The 12,389-nt window shown below is 43.8% G+C and overlaps 1 protein-coding gene across 1 annotated transcript in view; it reads right to left on the bottom strand.

Annotated features, from left to right (window-relative positions):
- TDRD12 (tudor domain containing 12) overlaps nt 1–12,389 on the bottom strand; it is a 67,063-nt gene that overhangs the window by 29,964 nt on the left and 24,710 nt on the right. The window contains exons 9-13 of the mRNA XM_045796158.2: nt 9,210–9,399; nt 8,542–8,634; nt 4,702–4,799; nt 4,068–4,144; nt 1,433–1,513 (exon numbers count right to left, since the gene is read on the bottom strand). Of these exons, the coding sequence (XP_045652114.2) occupies nt 1,433–1,513; nt 4,068–4,144; nt 4,702–4,799; nt 8,542–8,634; nt 9,210–9,399 (539 nt within the window). The remainder of the gene's footprint in view (nt 1–1,432; nt 1,514–4,067; nt 4,145–4,701; nt 4,800–8,541; nt 8,635–9,209; nt 9,400–12,389) is intronic.

Here is a 12,389-nt window from a genome sequence, read left to right as displayed (position 1 = left end):
CACTCGGAATGTCCACGTTGTTCAAGGGTCAACTGTATATCCCAAAGTATAGCTGTGAAATTACGGCTCGTCCCGTTTTGTCCTGTATATTGTGATGCAAAGACCACAGAGGTCAGCTCAGTACAGTACTTGCCCCTGAACCCGGGCCCCCAGGCTGTGGACACAGCGCTGCCAATCCCAGGAACACTCGTTCCCAACATGAAGAGGGACTGCATGATCACCAGGTCATCTCACGTTGCTGAGACACCCACCGCCTTCTCCCTTCTGTGCCGTAATCTTGAACCACTGGCAGAGTAACTGCCCTAGCTGAATCAACAGGTTCTAAGTAAAGGGCATTTAGCCCAAAAGGAGAGAAGATACCACCTTTTAATACAAAATAAAAGGCAAAAGAGTATCTCAGGGTTACCTATCAAGTTATAGTTTAACATAATTAAAGAAATAAGCTGCGCGGGTAATGCAAGGTCTCTCGTTCCAGGAAAACCACCACGTGCAGCCCCACGGCTTTCGGGGAGTAGGGTGGAGGGCTGCCCTGGGAAGAGGGGGTCAACACAGCTGCGCTGACGGCCACCCACAGATCTGTGGGCTCTGGGGCTGTCTTCCCGGCCCCTGGCCCAGGAGCCCTGTGAGGAGTTTGCTTGGGTGCAAGGGTGTTACGGGGCCAGAGGGTGGGCTCCAGAAGGCAGGCAGCCCAAATGGCGTTGCAGTCCGCACCCTCCCCTCAGTCATCCCGGGCAGCTCAGTGGATACAGCATGACCAGCCCAGTTCTGAACTGTCGTAAACTCCTTGTCACTCTGGTGACTTCAGAGCAGCCAGTAACTTGGAATACAAGGGTGTTTTAGGCTGGTGTGGTAAGCAATCATAAAAACGAGTATGAGAATGTTTCATGGATTAAACAAGTATGAAATAAAGTTACTACTCCTTTGTTAACAACTCATCAGTGAATACCTTTGTGAATCTGATGAGACAAAAAAAAAAAAAAAGAAAGAAAGAAAGAAAGAAAGAAAGAAAGAAAGAAAAAAAAAGAAAAGAAAAACCCATTTCCACACTGCAGGTAACTAAATAGTTTCTCCAGCAGGGGGAAGACCCACCGAAGCAGCAGAGAACTGGGAAGGCAGCAGACGCAAACCCACAGATCAACAGCCCCAAGGACCAACCATATCTAATTTGTTTCATGAAACTTCACCAAGGGAATCAGGAAGGGGAGGCAGAAAAGGACTATTTACAGTGGAACAAAGATTTTAAAAGAAAAATCTATCCTAGTGAACAGAAAAAAACAATTAACTTCAAAGCCTACAGCAGACACTGTAGGTGTATTTTCCACATGGGAATGCAGATTTGAAATAAATAATAAAATCCTGTGTAAATTCTCCTGCTTATAATTTTATTACAATTATTTCAATAAAACATTTAGACCAAGGAAAAAATTCGTACTTCACACAGCCATTCTTCTCATTGTGTTCTTTCTTCTCGGCCAACCTGAGCGGTTTCTCATTTGGCTTCTGACATAAAGTGCTAGAAACCAAAAAACATTCATTAGAATCTCTGAGCCCATTTGCCCCAATCCTGAAAATGCCTTTATTCTCTGGAAGAAAACTAAGTAGCACTGAGGAGTGAGTCGCTCTACATATGAAGATTTATTTCTGTGAGAACGGACCCTCTGCCCTCTAAGGATGAAAACCAGGTTGAGGGCGCTGGAGCTCGCCAAGAGGGCGTAAGCCCCCCACAGCCTGTCTCTCTTCTGACCTCAGCTGGAAACTCCATGTAAACTCCAGAATCGAAGGGGAGAGAAGTCAAAACCTGCAAACCACCAGAATCGTGGAGAATTTCCTGGGATTTTATAGTACTCTGTCTCCTGGTGTTGGCCTGAGGCTGGCCCCATACCCCGAACTGCACAGTGGATGTCCACATCAAGCACTGAGAGAAACCTTCTATTTCAAGCCAGAGAAGCAGGAAGGGGAGCCAGAGGCCAGACAGCTTAATCCTGATTTCTGTTTTCCCTTTTTCTCTCTTGGCCCTGCCCCGAGGTCAGCTCCAGTCATGCAGCTGCAGTGGTAATAGGGGGGAGGGCTGTCACCCCAATCTTCCTCTCTCTAGAGGATCTGGGAAGTGGGCCCCAGGGTCCAAAGATGTGGGTGGAAACCACCATCTCTTTCCTCTCTTGTTTCCGTTGCCATTTGGCTCCACTGGTGGCCCCAATCACACAGAAGTGCATGGCCATTTCTCCGTGAAAAACCACCTACCTGGACAGAGGCTCAAGGACAGGGAGCTTTTAGAAAATGTGAGGTCAATGTGAGGAAAATCCTGCAAAAAAGATAGTGTGCCAGAGGGAGGGAGGTCCCCCATTCCTGTCTATGACCCAACACAAGTCCCAGGCTCGCCCCAAGTTGAGTATATTCGGAACAGACCCAAAGCAGAGCTGCAGTCACCACCTAAACCGAGACAGAGTCTGACACCTGAATGGAGTCACTGACTTCCTGCTAAAAGAAGTCTCACACCACAACATTCAAAATATCCAGAATACAACACACAAAGAACCAGGAAAACCAGATCAACCGTCAAGGGAAAGGATGATCACCAGGTACAAGCCCCAGGACGGCAGACAAGTGGGGCCATCACGTGCGTTAAAGCAGCCGTTGTAACCACGATCCCTGAGAGAGGGAGGGGTGAGCACTCTTGAGTGGGACAATGGAAGTTCTCAGCAAAGAAATGCAAACTATAAAAAACACCAAATGACAATTTTAGAATGGAAAAATACATCAGATAAAAAAAATTCAGCAGATGTCGACAGAAGGCTCAGTTAGGTTAAAGATACATCAGCACTATTACTAATCTGAAGAACAGCAAGGAATAAAGGTCCAAAAAATGAGCCAAATCTCAGTGACTTTTTGGACAATATCAAAATGTGTGATACTTGTCTCACAGAGTCTCAAAAGGACGGGAGAGAGAGATGCGTGCAAACATCTGCACAACAGCGACGAACGCTCTCCAAATGTGACGTGAGACAGAAACCAACACAGGAAGAACGTTGATGGGCACCAAGCGTAAGAAACAGGAGAGACACGACACCAAGGCATATATAATAAACTGCACAAACCAGAGACAAAGAGAAAATATCAAAAGCAGTCAGAGGAGAAAGGAACAAAGGAAAAGATGACAGTAGATTTGCGTTGGCAGCGATGCAGCAGTGCGCCAGTATCTTTAAAATGCGGGGAAAAGAACGTGTCGACGTAGAATTCTATACCTAGCAAAAATACCCTTTTTCTCAGAAATGAAGCTGAAATAAGTTTCCCAGACATACAGACGCTGCAGAATCCATCACTGGCAGACCCACAATGCAATCAACAGTCAAGGCAGTCCTTCAGGAACAAGCACAACGATACCAGAGGGAGATGCAGAGCCGCACAGTAACAGCGCTGACGGTAACTACATAGGTGAACACAGACAGTATTTTTCTTCCTGTTGATCATCTCTCAAAAAGACCACTGACCATTTAGATACAAACGATACTAGAGTCTAGGATTCATAAAGAACATATAAATGAAATGCAGGATGACACTAGCACAAAGCCCGGGCGGGAAGGAATGGCGCACACGACTTTAACATCTCACACTATTTGTGACATGGTGTAATAGTGCAACTGTCCTGCGATTTCACAAACACCATTAACCCGCCTCTTGATGTGGACAGGGTTACAGTCAACGCCTCGGGTGCTCCTCTTCAACAGCCAGTATTTGCCCTCCACCACCTTGTACTGCCATCTGGCCCACACGTTCCCAGTCTTGCCATCAGGACAATCCCACTGGACCTGCTTACAGAAACAACTCTGTCCAACTCTGTCCAACAAGGTAACACGGAGACTCTAGAGCCACTACCAATTTTTGGTCAGTTGTGCTACTAACCAGTTGTACTATGTTTTTCTTTTAAATTAATATAGCTTTAATCAAAATTTCTGGGGCCACTCTTTATTGAAACGGAATCCTTTCTTATCATCAATCATACAGAACACTGTGCAAGACAATATTACACTCATGTATCTATTCAGTTACACTGACTTTTCAAATCGTACCTTGCTGTTGGTATATCCGGCTCAGCATATATGGTTATCCCCCTCTTTGTTGGCCAGTACACGGAGGATTCAACACACTGTAAAAAAAAAATTTTTTTAGAAAGAATATCTATTCAAGATATGTATTCTTATGGAACTAAAATTCCATGGGAATTATTCTCATAAACAACCATCCCAGATTATTTTCAGGCAACACAGATATGAAGAGACAAAGAACTGGACAATGTGATTATGCCATTGCTACCACCACTAGATTACAGTGTCCAGGTAGCAAGCAGTTGGCACTTCAGAAAATCAGTATTTCAAATGTCCTATAATTACATCACTTGTCTTGTTGAAGGACTGGAAAGACAGGTTAGACTTGAACTATTAGAGTGTCCTATAATCTCAGGTCTTCACACCGTTGTTAAATGAGCATAAATATCCAATCCTGCTGAGAAACCCCCAGGCCTGGAGTTCTCTCGTTCTTTTGAATTAGAGCAAACACACAAACTGTATTTTGTCCTGAAAGACACTATATCATAGCCAAGGATTTCTTAATAGAAACATACCTTGGTTCCTAAATTTCAAATGAGAATATTCTAAAATTAACATTGTATGAACTTTATACCTAATGAACATCTTAAAATACAACCTTATTTACATCTTTGAAAGAGATGCGCTGTTGTTTCTTTTCAGAATTTTTTTTAGGTGAACCTCTCAATGAATCCATATTATATTTTATAGTTTTATCTGCAAAATAAAAAGTGATAAAAGACCCATCTTAGAAAGCACTATTAATAGAAAATAGAACAAAAAGGATTATAAATTTAAAAGTACAATCATAAAAATCTTAATACATGAGATTATTACAGAATAGGGTTTTGAATTAAACTTACTTGAGGAGATTAAATTTAAAAATCTCATTTCAACCCTTGTCACATTAAAAGATGTTTAAATAATTCCTTTAGTGGCTTACTAGCAATTAAACACAATTTATTTTCCCAACTTGGCAAACTATATTTTTCAAAGAGGGCCACAACATGTCTACCAACATACATGCTCTTCTTAAAATTTGTCACTGACATGTGTCCCACTGAGAGATGGGCTCTGTATTCCCTTCCTGTGAGCTTGGGTGGGTCAGGGCGGGGGGGGGGGGGCTTGTAAACAATGTGGAAGTGGGGTTATTTGACTTCAAAGCTAGATGGCCAAAATGCCATGTACTTAGGACCCGTCTTCTTGAATGCTCACTTTCAAAACCCAGCCAGCATGCTGGGAAGCAGCTCAAGCAACCCCACGGAAAGGTGACTCTAAGTATTTCAGATTAGCGCCCCAATCAAGGTCCCAGCCAAAGGCAAAATCAGCTGCCAGAGAAGTCACTGCATAGGTTTCAAATGCATCCACCTGTTTCATCACCACCAGCCCTCAGGTAGACTGGCTGCTTCGCAGAATCCCTCTCAGTTGTGTAAGATTGAGCTTACGCACCTGTGGCAGGGATCCCTCAAGAGAGACCCTGGGCTCCTCTCATTCCATCTTACCAGCGGACATAAAACCTTGATGTGTCCCATTACTGGTGCTGGTCCCTTTGACCAGTTAATTAGTTAGCATCTGCCAGGCTTCTCCACTGAAAGTTACTCTTCACCTTGCACATATTTTGTCGGCTGTTACTATCATTCCTTTTCATTTGGTCATTAATCCACATTAGTACAGATTCCTATCTGAAACCCCCAAATCAGCCACTTCTCCAGGTTGCCCTGGCTGCTTTGAATGGAGAATGGTATTTCGACGCTGAGATCCGGGAGCGGGGTGTGTTGGTTTGTGTTGTGGTTGCTCCCAGGCCCTTCAGCGGACAGAGCTGGGGACTGTGTGCGTATGCGTACATGCTCACACATTTACATCTCTGTGGATTTTATATCTGGGTGTGATCTGCGTGCTGAAAACCAGGAGTTGACACCAGCACTTCCAGTCGTGATCCTGCTGCTGCTGGATTTATGCTAGCGCTCTGCCTTCCCAGATTTGTCCCGCCCCTCTGTGACTGTGAGATTCCTATCGGCCTTTATCCCTACTATAGTTACTTATGGGGTCACTCCTGCTAGATAAGCAACCGCTGTTTGGTTGTGTAAGTGACCAGTGGTTCACGGCCATTAGTACCCTTTCTGCACAGATGCGCTCCCCACTCCTTTTGCTGACAGCACCCCCACCCCTCAAACCTCACCTGCCTCCATCACTCACTTAGTTCAGGCTGATACCCTCCCCCTGCCACACATGGCCACTCTGGGGACGCTTTCCTCATTTCACTTAGGCGTAGATCCACTCCCACTCAGGTTCTGTGTTCCCGTAGGGTTGCCCCTCACTCCCACCCTCGCAAACCTGGGCGGCTCAGTCAGTTAAACGTCTGCCTTCGGCTCAGGTCATGATCCCGGGGTCCTGGGATCAGCCTTGCATGGGGCTCCCTGCTCAGCGGGGAGTCCGCTTCTCCCTCTGCCCCTCCCCACTGCCGCTCGTGTTCGCTCGCTCACTCTCTCAAATGAATAAATAAAATCCTTAAAAAAAAGTCAAGACAGGGTCTCGAACTGATAAGCCTAGAAATGATAAATTAGTTGCAATGGTAAATTAATTAATTGTAAGGGTTTCAAAATCTGGAGACAACCGCCAAAATAAGGTAAGGGGAACGATAAAGGTTTACCTCTAGGGAACAGCCTGTGGTGGTGAGAAGCTGGAAAGAGAAAATTACTTTTCATCGCTTTTCATTACTTCTGTGCTACTTGTTTAACCAGGTATTAACGAAGTATTATACTTTCATTTAAAAAACATAGGACAATTTCAAGGAGAAGTACCAAAAAATAATTAAAATACCATTGAAATACCTTCTCACCATGATTACAAGAAAAAGGAAATCTTTGCTTGGGTAAGTAACACCTAATAATTTTGTCTTCCCATGACAATCAGTTACTTTTCACATCAGCTTTTCTTTCCTTTACCATCAACCTTTTCCTTTTTAAAGACACACACAGTGCATCCTGACACTGACCACGGCAAGGAAAAGTGGGAAATGCTTACTGCCCAGCAACCTGGGGCCACTTGAAAACAAAACAAAGACATATGATGGACACATTTCATGTGATGGAAAGCTGGGCACTGATTAAACGCAACGTAAAATGCCTGGTATTTTTCCAGCTCCGGTAGAAGCGGGCATGTACTTTTATTTCCATTCGCATTTCTTCCGTCAGTAACAGGGGTATGTTTCGGCAAGAACTCTCAGCTGGGACCCCTGCAGGAGGCACATCAGAGCACGGGGTGGCGTCCTCATGTGCCACGTTGGCCACGGGCCAGCAGGCATGGGGCTATGTCAACTGTGTATGTGGATGGTCCATTTAATCAAGTCACTGCGATGGGACCAGCGCCTCCCCCCATCACTCAGGAGGAGGGACACCAACATCCCATCTATCTCACATCAGAGCTCAGGTCCTTACACTCATGTGATCCTGGACACATCTGACCCAAAAAGAAGTTCATCCATATGTTAACCAAAAAACACTACACAGAGGTGTGTACAGCCTCCCCCAATTTGAGTGAGATTAAAATATTATTCGCAACCCTCACACCTGGAAAACTCTGGAAAGCAAGACTCTAACACTTCAGTAAGTAGTTATTAAAGATGACAGGTTGTTACAACTTTATCTGTATTTTTCTATGATAAGCAACATTACCAAAGTAAATAAACATAATGCTAACTGTAGGGAGTGATTTTGCTGGCGAAAGCTTTAACTTAGTTGAGGTTTACGATGCACGTGCGTGAAATACTCGTGTACATGCGCCCGACAGAAGAGGGGAGTGGTGCAGGGGTTACCACAAAGGGTGACCAAGAATCAAAGAGGCTGGCAGTTTCCATTCTGGTCCAACAATTCCAATCCGTTATGTACCTTGGAGATACGGAGTTAAAGACTGGGAATTTCTACCTTCCCAAATGCCTTTTATTTTTGTGCGTTCTGCTGCTTAAAATGAAAATCACTCACAAATCCATACATACACTCTGAGAACAAGTAATAATCACTAGTGTATGGCTGGGCTGAACAAATGCCTGTTATGTATGTTCTTTACAGAAAAATCCTCTAAGTAAGGGGACACCTGGGGGGCTCCGTCAGTTAAGCGTCCAACTCGTGATTTCAGCTCAGGTCATGATCTCATGGGTCGTGCATAGGGCTCCGCGATCAGCAGGGAGTCTGCTTGGGATTCTCTCCCTCTGCTCCCCGCCCTGGCCGGCTCATGCTCTGCCATGCGTACACTCTAATACATAAACAAATCTTAAAAAAAAAAAAATCCCCTGAGTAAGGACTGCAGCAAGGCCAAATTACCTGTCAGCATTCGCATCATGAATTGGTTCCATGAGATGAAGAGAAACAGAATTACCACAGCCCTTCTAAACAGCCCTTGTAATCTCAGACAGCTGAGAGTGTTCTGTGATGCTGCCTATGAAATAAGCAAGTAAACTTACCCAGGATCACAGCAGTTGGCCCAAGGTCACCAACAACACCCTTGGGCCACGGATGCTGGAGGGACTGAGCCAGAAAAGTTAACCCATGTGAATCTGATGGAAAGAACACAGTTCAGGATTAAAGCATGAAATAAAACCCAAACGACAAATGCAAAACTCAATGGCATACTACTTCAGCTCCTGCTTCTGCTGGAAGGTCATGGGAGACCTATCTCGGGGCAGGAAAGCAGTGTGAACGAGTTAAGGAAAACTGAATTTAGAGAGAAACGCCTAAAGTTGTTTCCACTGTCCATGACGGTCTCATCTCGTATTTCCCTACTAATAAATAGCTCTATTTTTAAGAGTCTAAAATGGTAAATATTTGACCTTGTTTTGGTAACATCTTCAAATTACAAACTTACAGACTTTTGAAAATGTAACTCCATGTTAATAAGATATTGAGAACAGTTTTTTCCTTGTCTCATAAAAACAAACTGTAGCAGCTTAGGACTTGGCAAAACCTGTCACAAACTCACTAGGATCAAAATTAAAATATTAAATCTTAATATTTTAATAGTCCAAGTCTCTGCCTCCATATGGGGAAAGTTTGTACAACTTACATTAGCACAGTAAGAATCCTATAAATAAGACCGTTTAAAAGAAACATGTATCAATAAGAATCCACTCACTTTCCATTCCTTGAGGATCTTTTCCTTGCAAAAACATTGGCCAAAGAGTAAGTGCTGGATTGAGTTTACTGGAAAAGGATGCTGACTTTATACTCAATTGTGATTTCTCTATGGAATGAACGTTTTTATTCTCCTTGGGTGACACGTAACGAGCGAAGTTCTTCGCAACCAGATCATCATTAACACAGACCTGTACGATTTTCAACATTGCATGAATAAGACAGTGTCAAGTGACTATTCAGAAAATATCCCAAACTTCACCCCAAATTTCAACCTTCAGAAGAAATTATTTTATAGAACACGGTTTGAAAGAAACTCATTTCTTGACTTCTGCTCTGGTAATGGTGGACTAGATATTTTTGGACAACCGTCCTCGTAAGAAAAACAATGAGGATCTGTATAAAATGTAAGAACCATATTCCTGAACAAAACATCAGGGAGCTAACATGACTTTACTGGGCAAAGATCTGGGGGGATGACAAAGCGCAAATCATAAAAAGAAAAACTGATAAAAATTTAAAATCTAAATTTGAGACTACATCAAATTTTAAAAATTTCCACTCTTCAAAAGACACTAAGAGATGAAGGGCACTCCACAGAGAGAGAGAAAATATTATTAAATCTTACATCTGCACAGACACAAATCCAGAATATATAAAGAACTCTCAAAATACAATAAAAAGATGACAAACGACCCAATTAAAAAATGGGCACAAACTGCGGGCTTCAGAGGGGAGGGGTGGGGGAATGGGCTAGCCTGGTGATGGGTATTAAGGAGGGCACGTATTGCATGGTGCACTGGGTGTTATGCACAAACAATGAATCATGGAACACTACATCAAAAACTAAGGATGTACTGTATGGTGACTAACATAAAATAAAAATTTTTTTAAATGGGCAAAATACAATGGAATATTACTCAGCCATAGAAAGATGAGATTCTTCCATTTGCAACATGAATGGACCTAGAGAGTATTATGCTAAATGAAATAAGAGAAAGACAAACACCATATGATTTTACTTACATGTGGAAGGTAAAAAAAACAAATGAAGAAACAGACAAATAGCACAAACAGACCCATAAATACAAAGGACTGATGGAGGCCAGTGGGGAGGGGGATGAGCAAAAAGGGTGAAGGGGAGAGGGCGATACAGGCCTCCAGCACGGAACGAGTAAGCCACGGGAATAAAAGGTTCATCGGAAACAGAGTCGATGGTATCGTAATGGTGTGTGGTGAGCACGGTAGAGACTCGTCCGACCACTCTGCTGTCTACCTGAAACATCGTGTGCCAACTACTTCAATTTAAAAAGCTATCCAAAAAATGCGCCAAAGATCTGAATGCACACTTCATCAAAGAAGATATACGGATTGCAAACAGCATATGAAGAGACACTCATCGTCATAAGTCATCAGGGAAATGCAAAATTAAGCCACGATAAGATACCACTACACGCCCACCAAAGTGGCCATCCAAGCACTTGTCCACTGCTGATGGGATCGTACAACAGTTAACCCCTTTGTACACCATCTGGCAACTCTTACTACCTATGATCCCATCCAGAAATTTCACTCCCAGGTACTCATCCAAGAGAAATGAATGCATGGGCTCACAGGAGACTGTACGTGAATATTCACAGCAGCTTTATTTATAACAGCCCCAAACTGGCCACAACGCAAATGTCCAAAAGTCGTGAACAGGTAAATCCACTGTAATATATCCGGGCAAGAGAAGAGTATTTGACAATGAAAGGGACAACGTGGATATGTGCTCAAATAATTTTGTTGTGTGAAAGAAGCCGGGCCCAAAAGAGAAAACCCTGGGATAACCTTGTGCTTCCTTAGGGAGCTGGAAAAGGATGCTGGGCCCTGTTTTTCTGGCGACGATGACCTCACGCATCTGCTCTAAGTTCTCCCTGCTAATAAGCATACCCTCTGCACTCCCCCACTGTGATGGACGGCCACAGAGGGAAAGAGACCCCCTTGAAAAGCAAGAAGAAAGAACCAGGTCAGTAGAGAAGTTTAAAGAGGATTCACCAGACCGGTCCAACGGCCAGCATTTTGTTATTTTTACCAAACTGTTAAAAGCAAAAATGCACCACAGAGAGTAATAAATGAACCGTAATGCACATGAACAACATCATCACAATGAAGAGGGAGGGGAAGAAAAGAACCAACCTAAGTAACTTCCGATGTATCATACAGTGTTTTGGCTGCACGCTGTTTGCCTTTAGACAAACTTTGCACAGGACTGTGGGTTAGCAATTCTGGAATTACTTTACGTGGATATTAGGATTAATCAAATTAAGTATAATGTAACTAACAAGAGCAGGTTTCTCACTGTTGGAAACAGGTGTCAAGATAAGGACTGGGGAGGGCCACAGCGAACCCTGCGAAACTGGACTGGAATTAGAGGTACTAGAGCTCTTTTTTTGAGAGAGAGAGGAGAACAAGTGCACACATGCATGAGTGGGGGAGGGGCAGAGAGAGAGGGAGAGAGAGAATCTTAGGCAGGCTACATGCCCAGCATGCAGGATGACATGGGGCTCAATCTCCCTGAGCCGAAATCAAGGGTCAGACGCTGAGCCACCCAGGCGCCCCCGTACCAGAGCTCTTAATACACGTACAGACAGACAGATACACGCACAAACAGATGCACGTACGGACAGACACACACACGTGCAGACAGATCCAGGCATCAATCCATGTGTGCGTGGATTAGCGCCCATAAACGTACTTCCTAACTGTCTGCAGAGAGGGGCTACCACCACCGACACCCCAGCAGCAGTGAGCACATCTCATGCCCTGGTCTCACTATCTGAATAACACTCTTCTTTGAGAACTGGTTGAGTCTCAGGCTGGGCTGGAGAATGACAAAATTAGCCTAGAGCATCTCGTGGCACCAAAAATAGAAAGTTTCCAACAATGATGGGGCACAGTGAAAGGACACGTAAGCCACTTTGAAGAAGTTGCTAATGGCCAAATCTGCAACAATTTGAACAGGAAAATAATGACAGTAGTGGACTTTATCCCCTAGAGTAAAACAAAGAGTCAAGAGTCGGCACTAAGATAAATTACTGAACCACTTAATAAATGGGGGAGAAGGGCCAGTTCTTCTTTATAGAATTCCAATTAAAAATGTAGAAGGCCTGGGGCGCCTGGGTGACGCGGTCCATTAAGC

This window comes from Ursus americanus, chromosome 21 (assembly GCF_024610735.1).
Source record: "Ursus americanus isolate L20-20 chromosome 21, mUrsAme1.1.p, whole genome shotgun sequence".
NCBI lineage: Eukaryota > Metazoa > Chordata > Mammalia > Carnivora > Ursidae > Ursus > Ursus americanus.
This window is presented reverse-complemented; position numbering and strand designations above follow the sequence as displayed.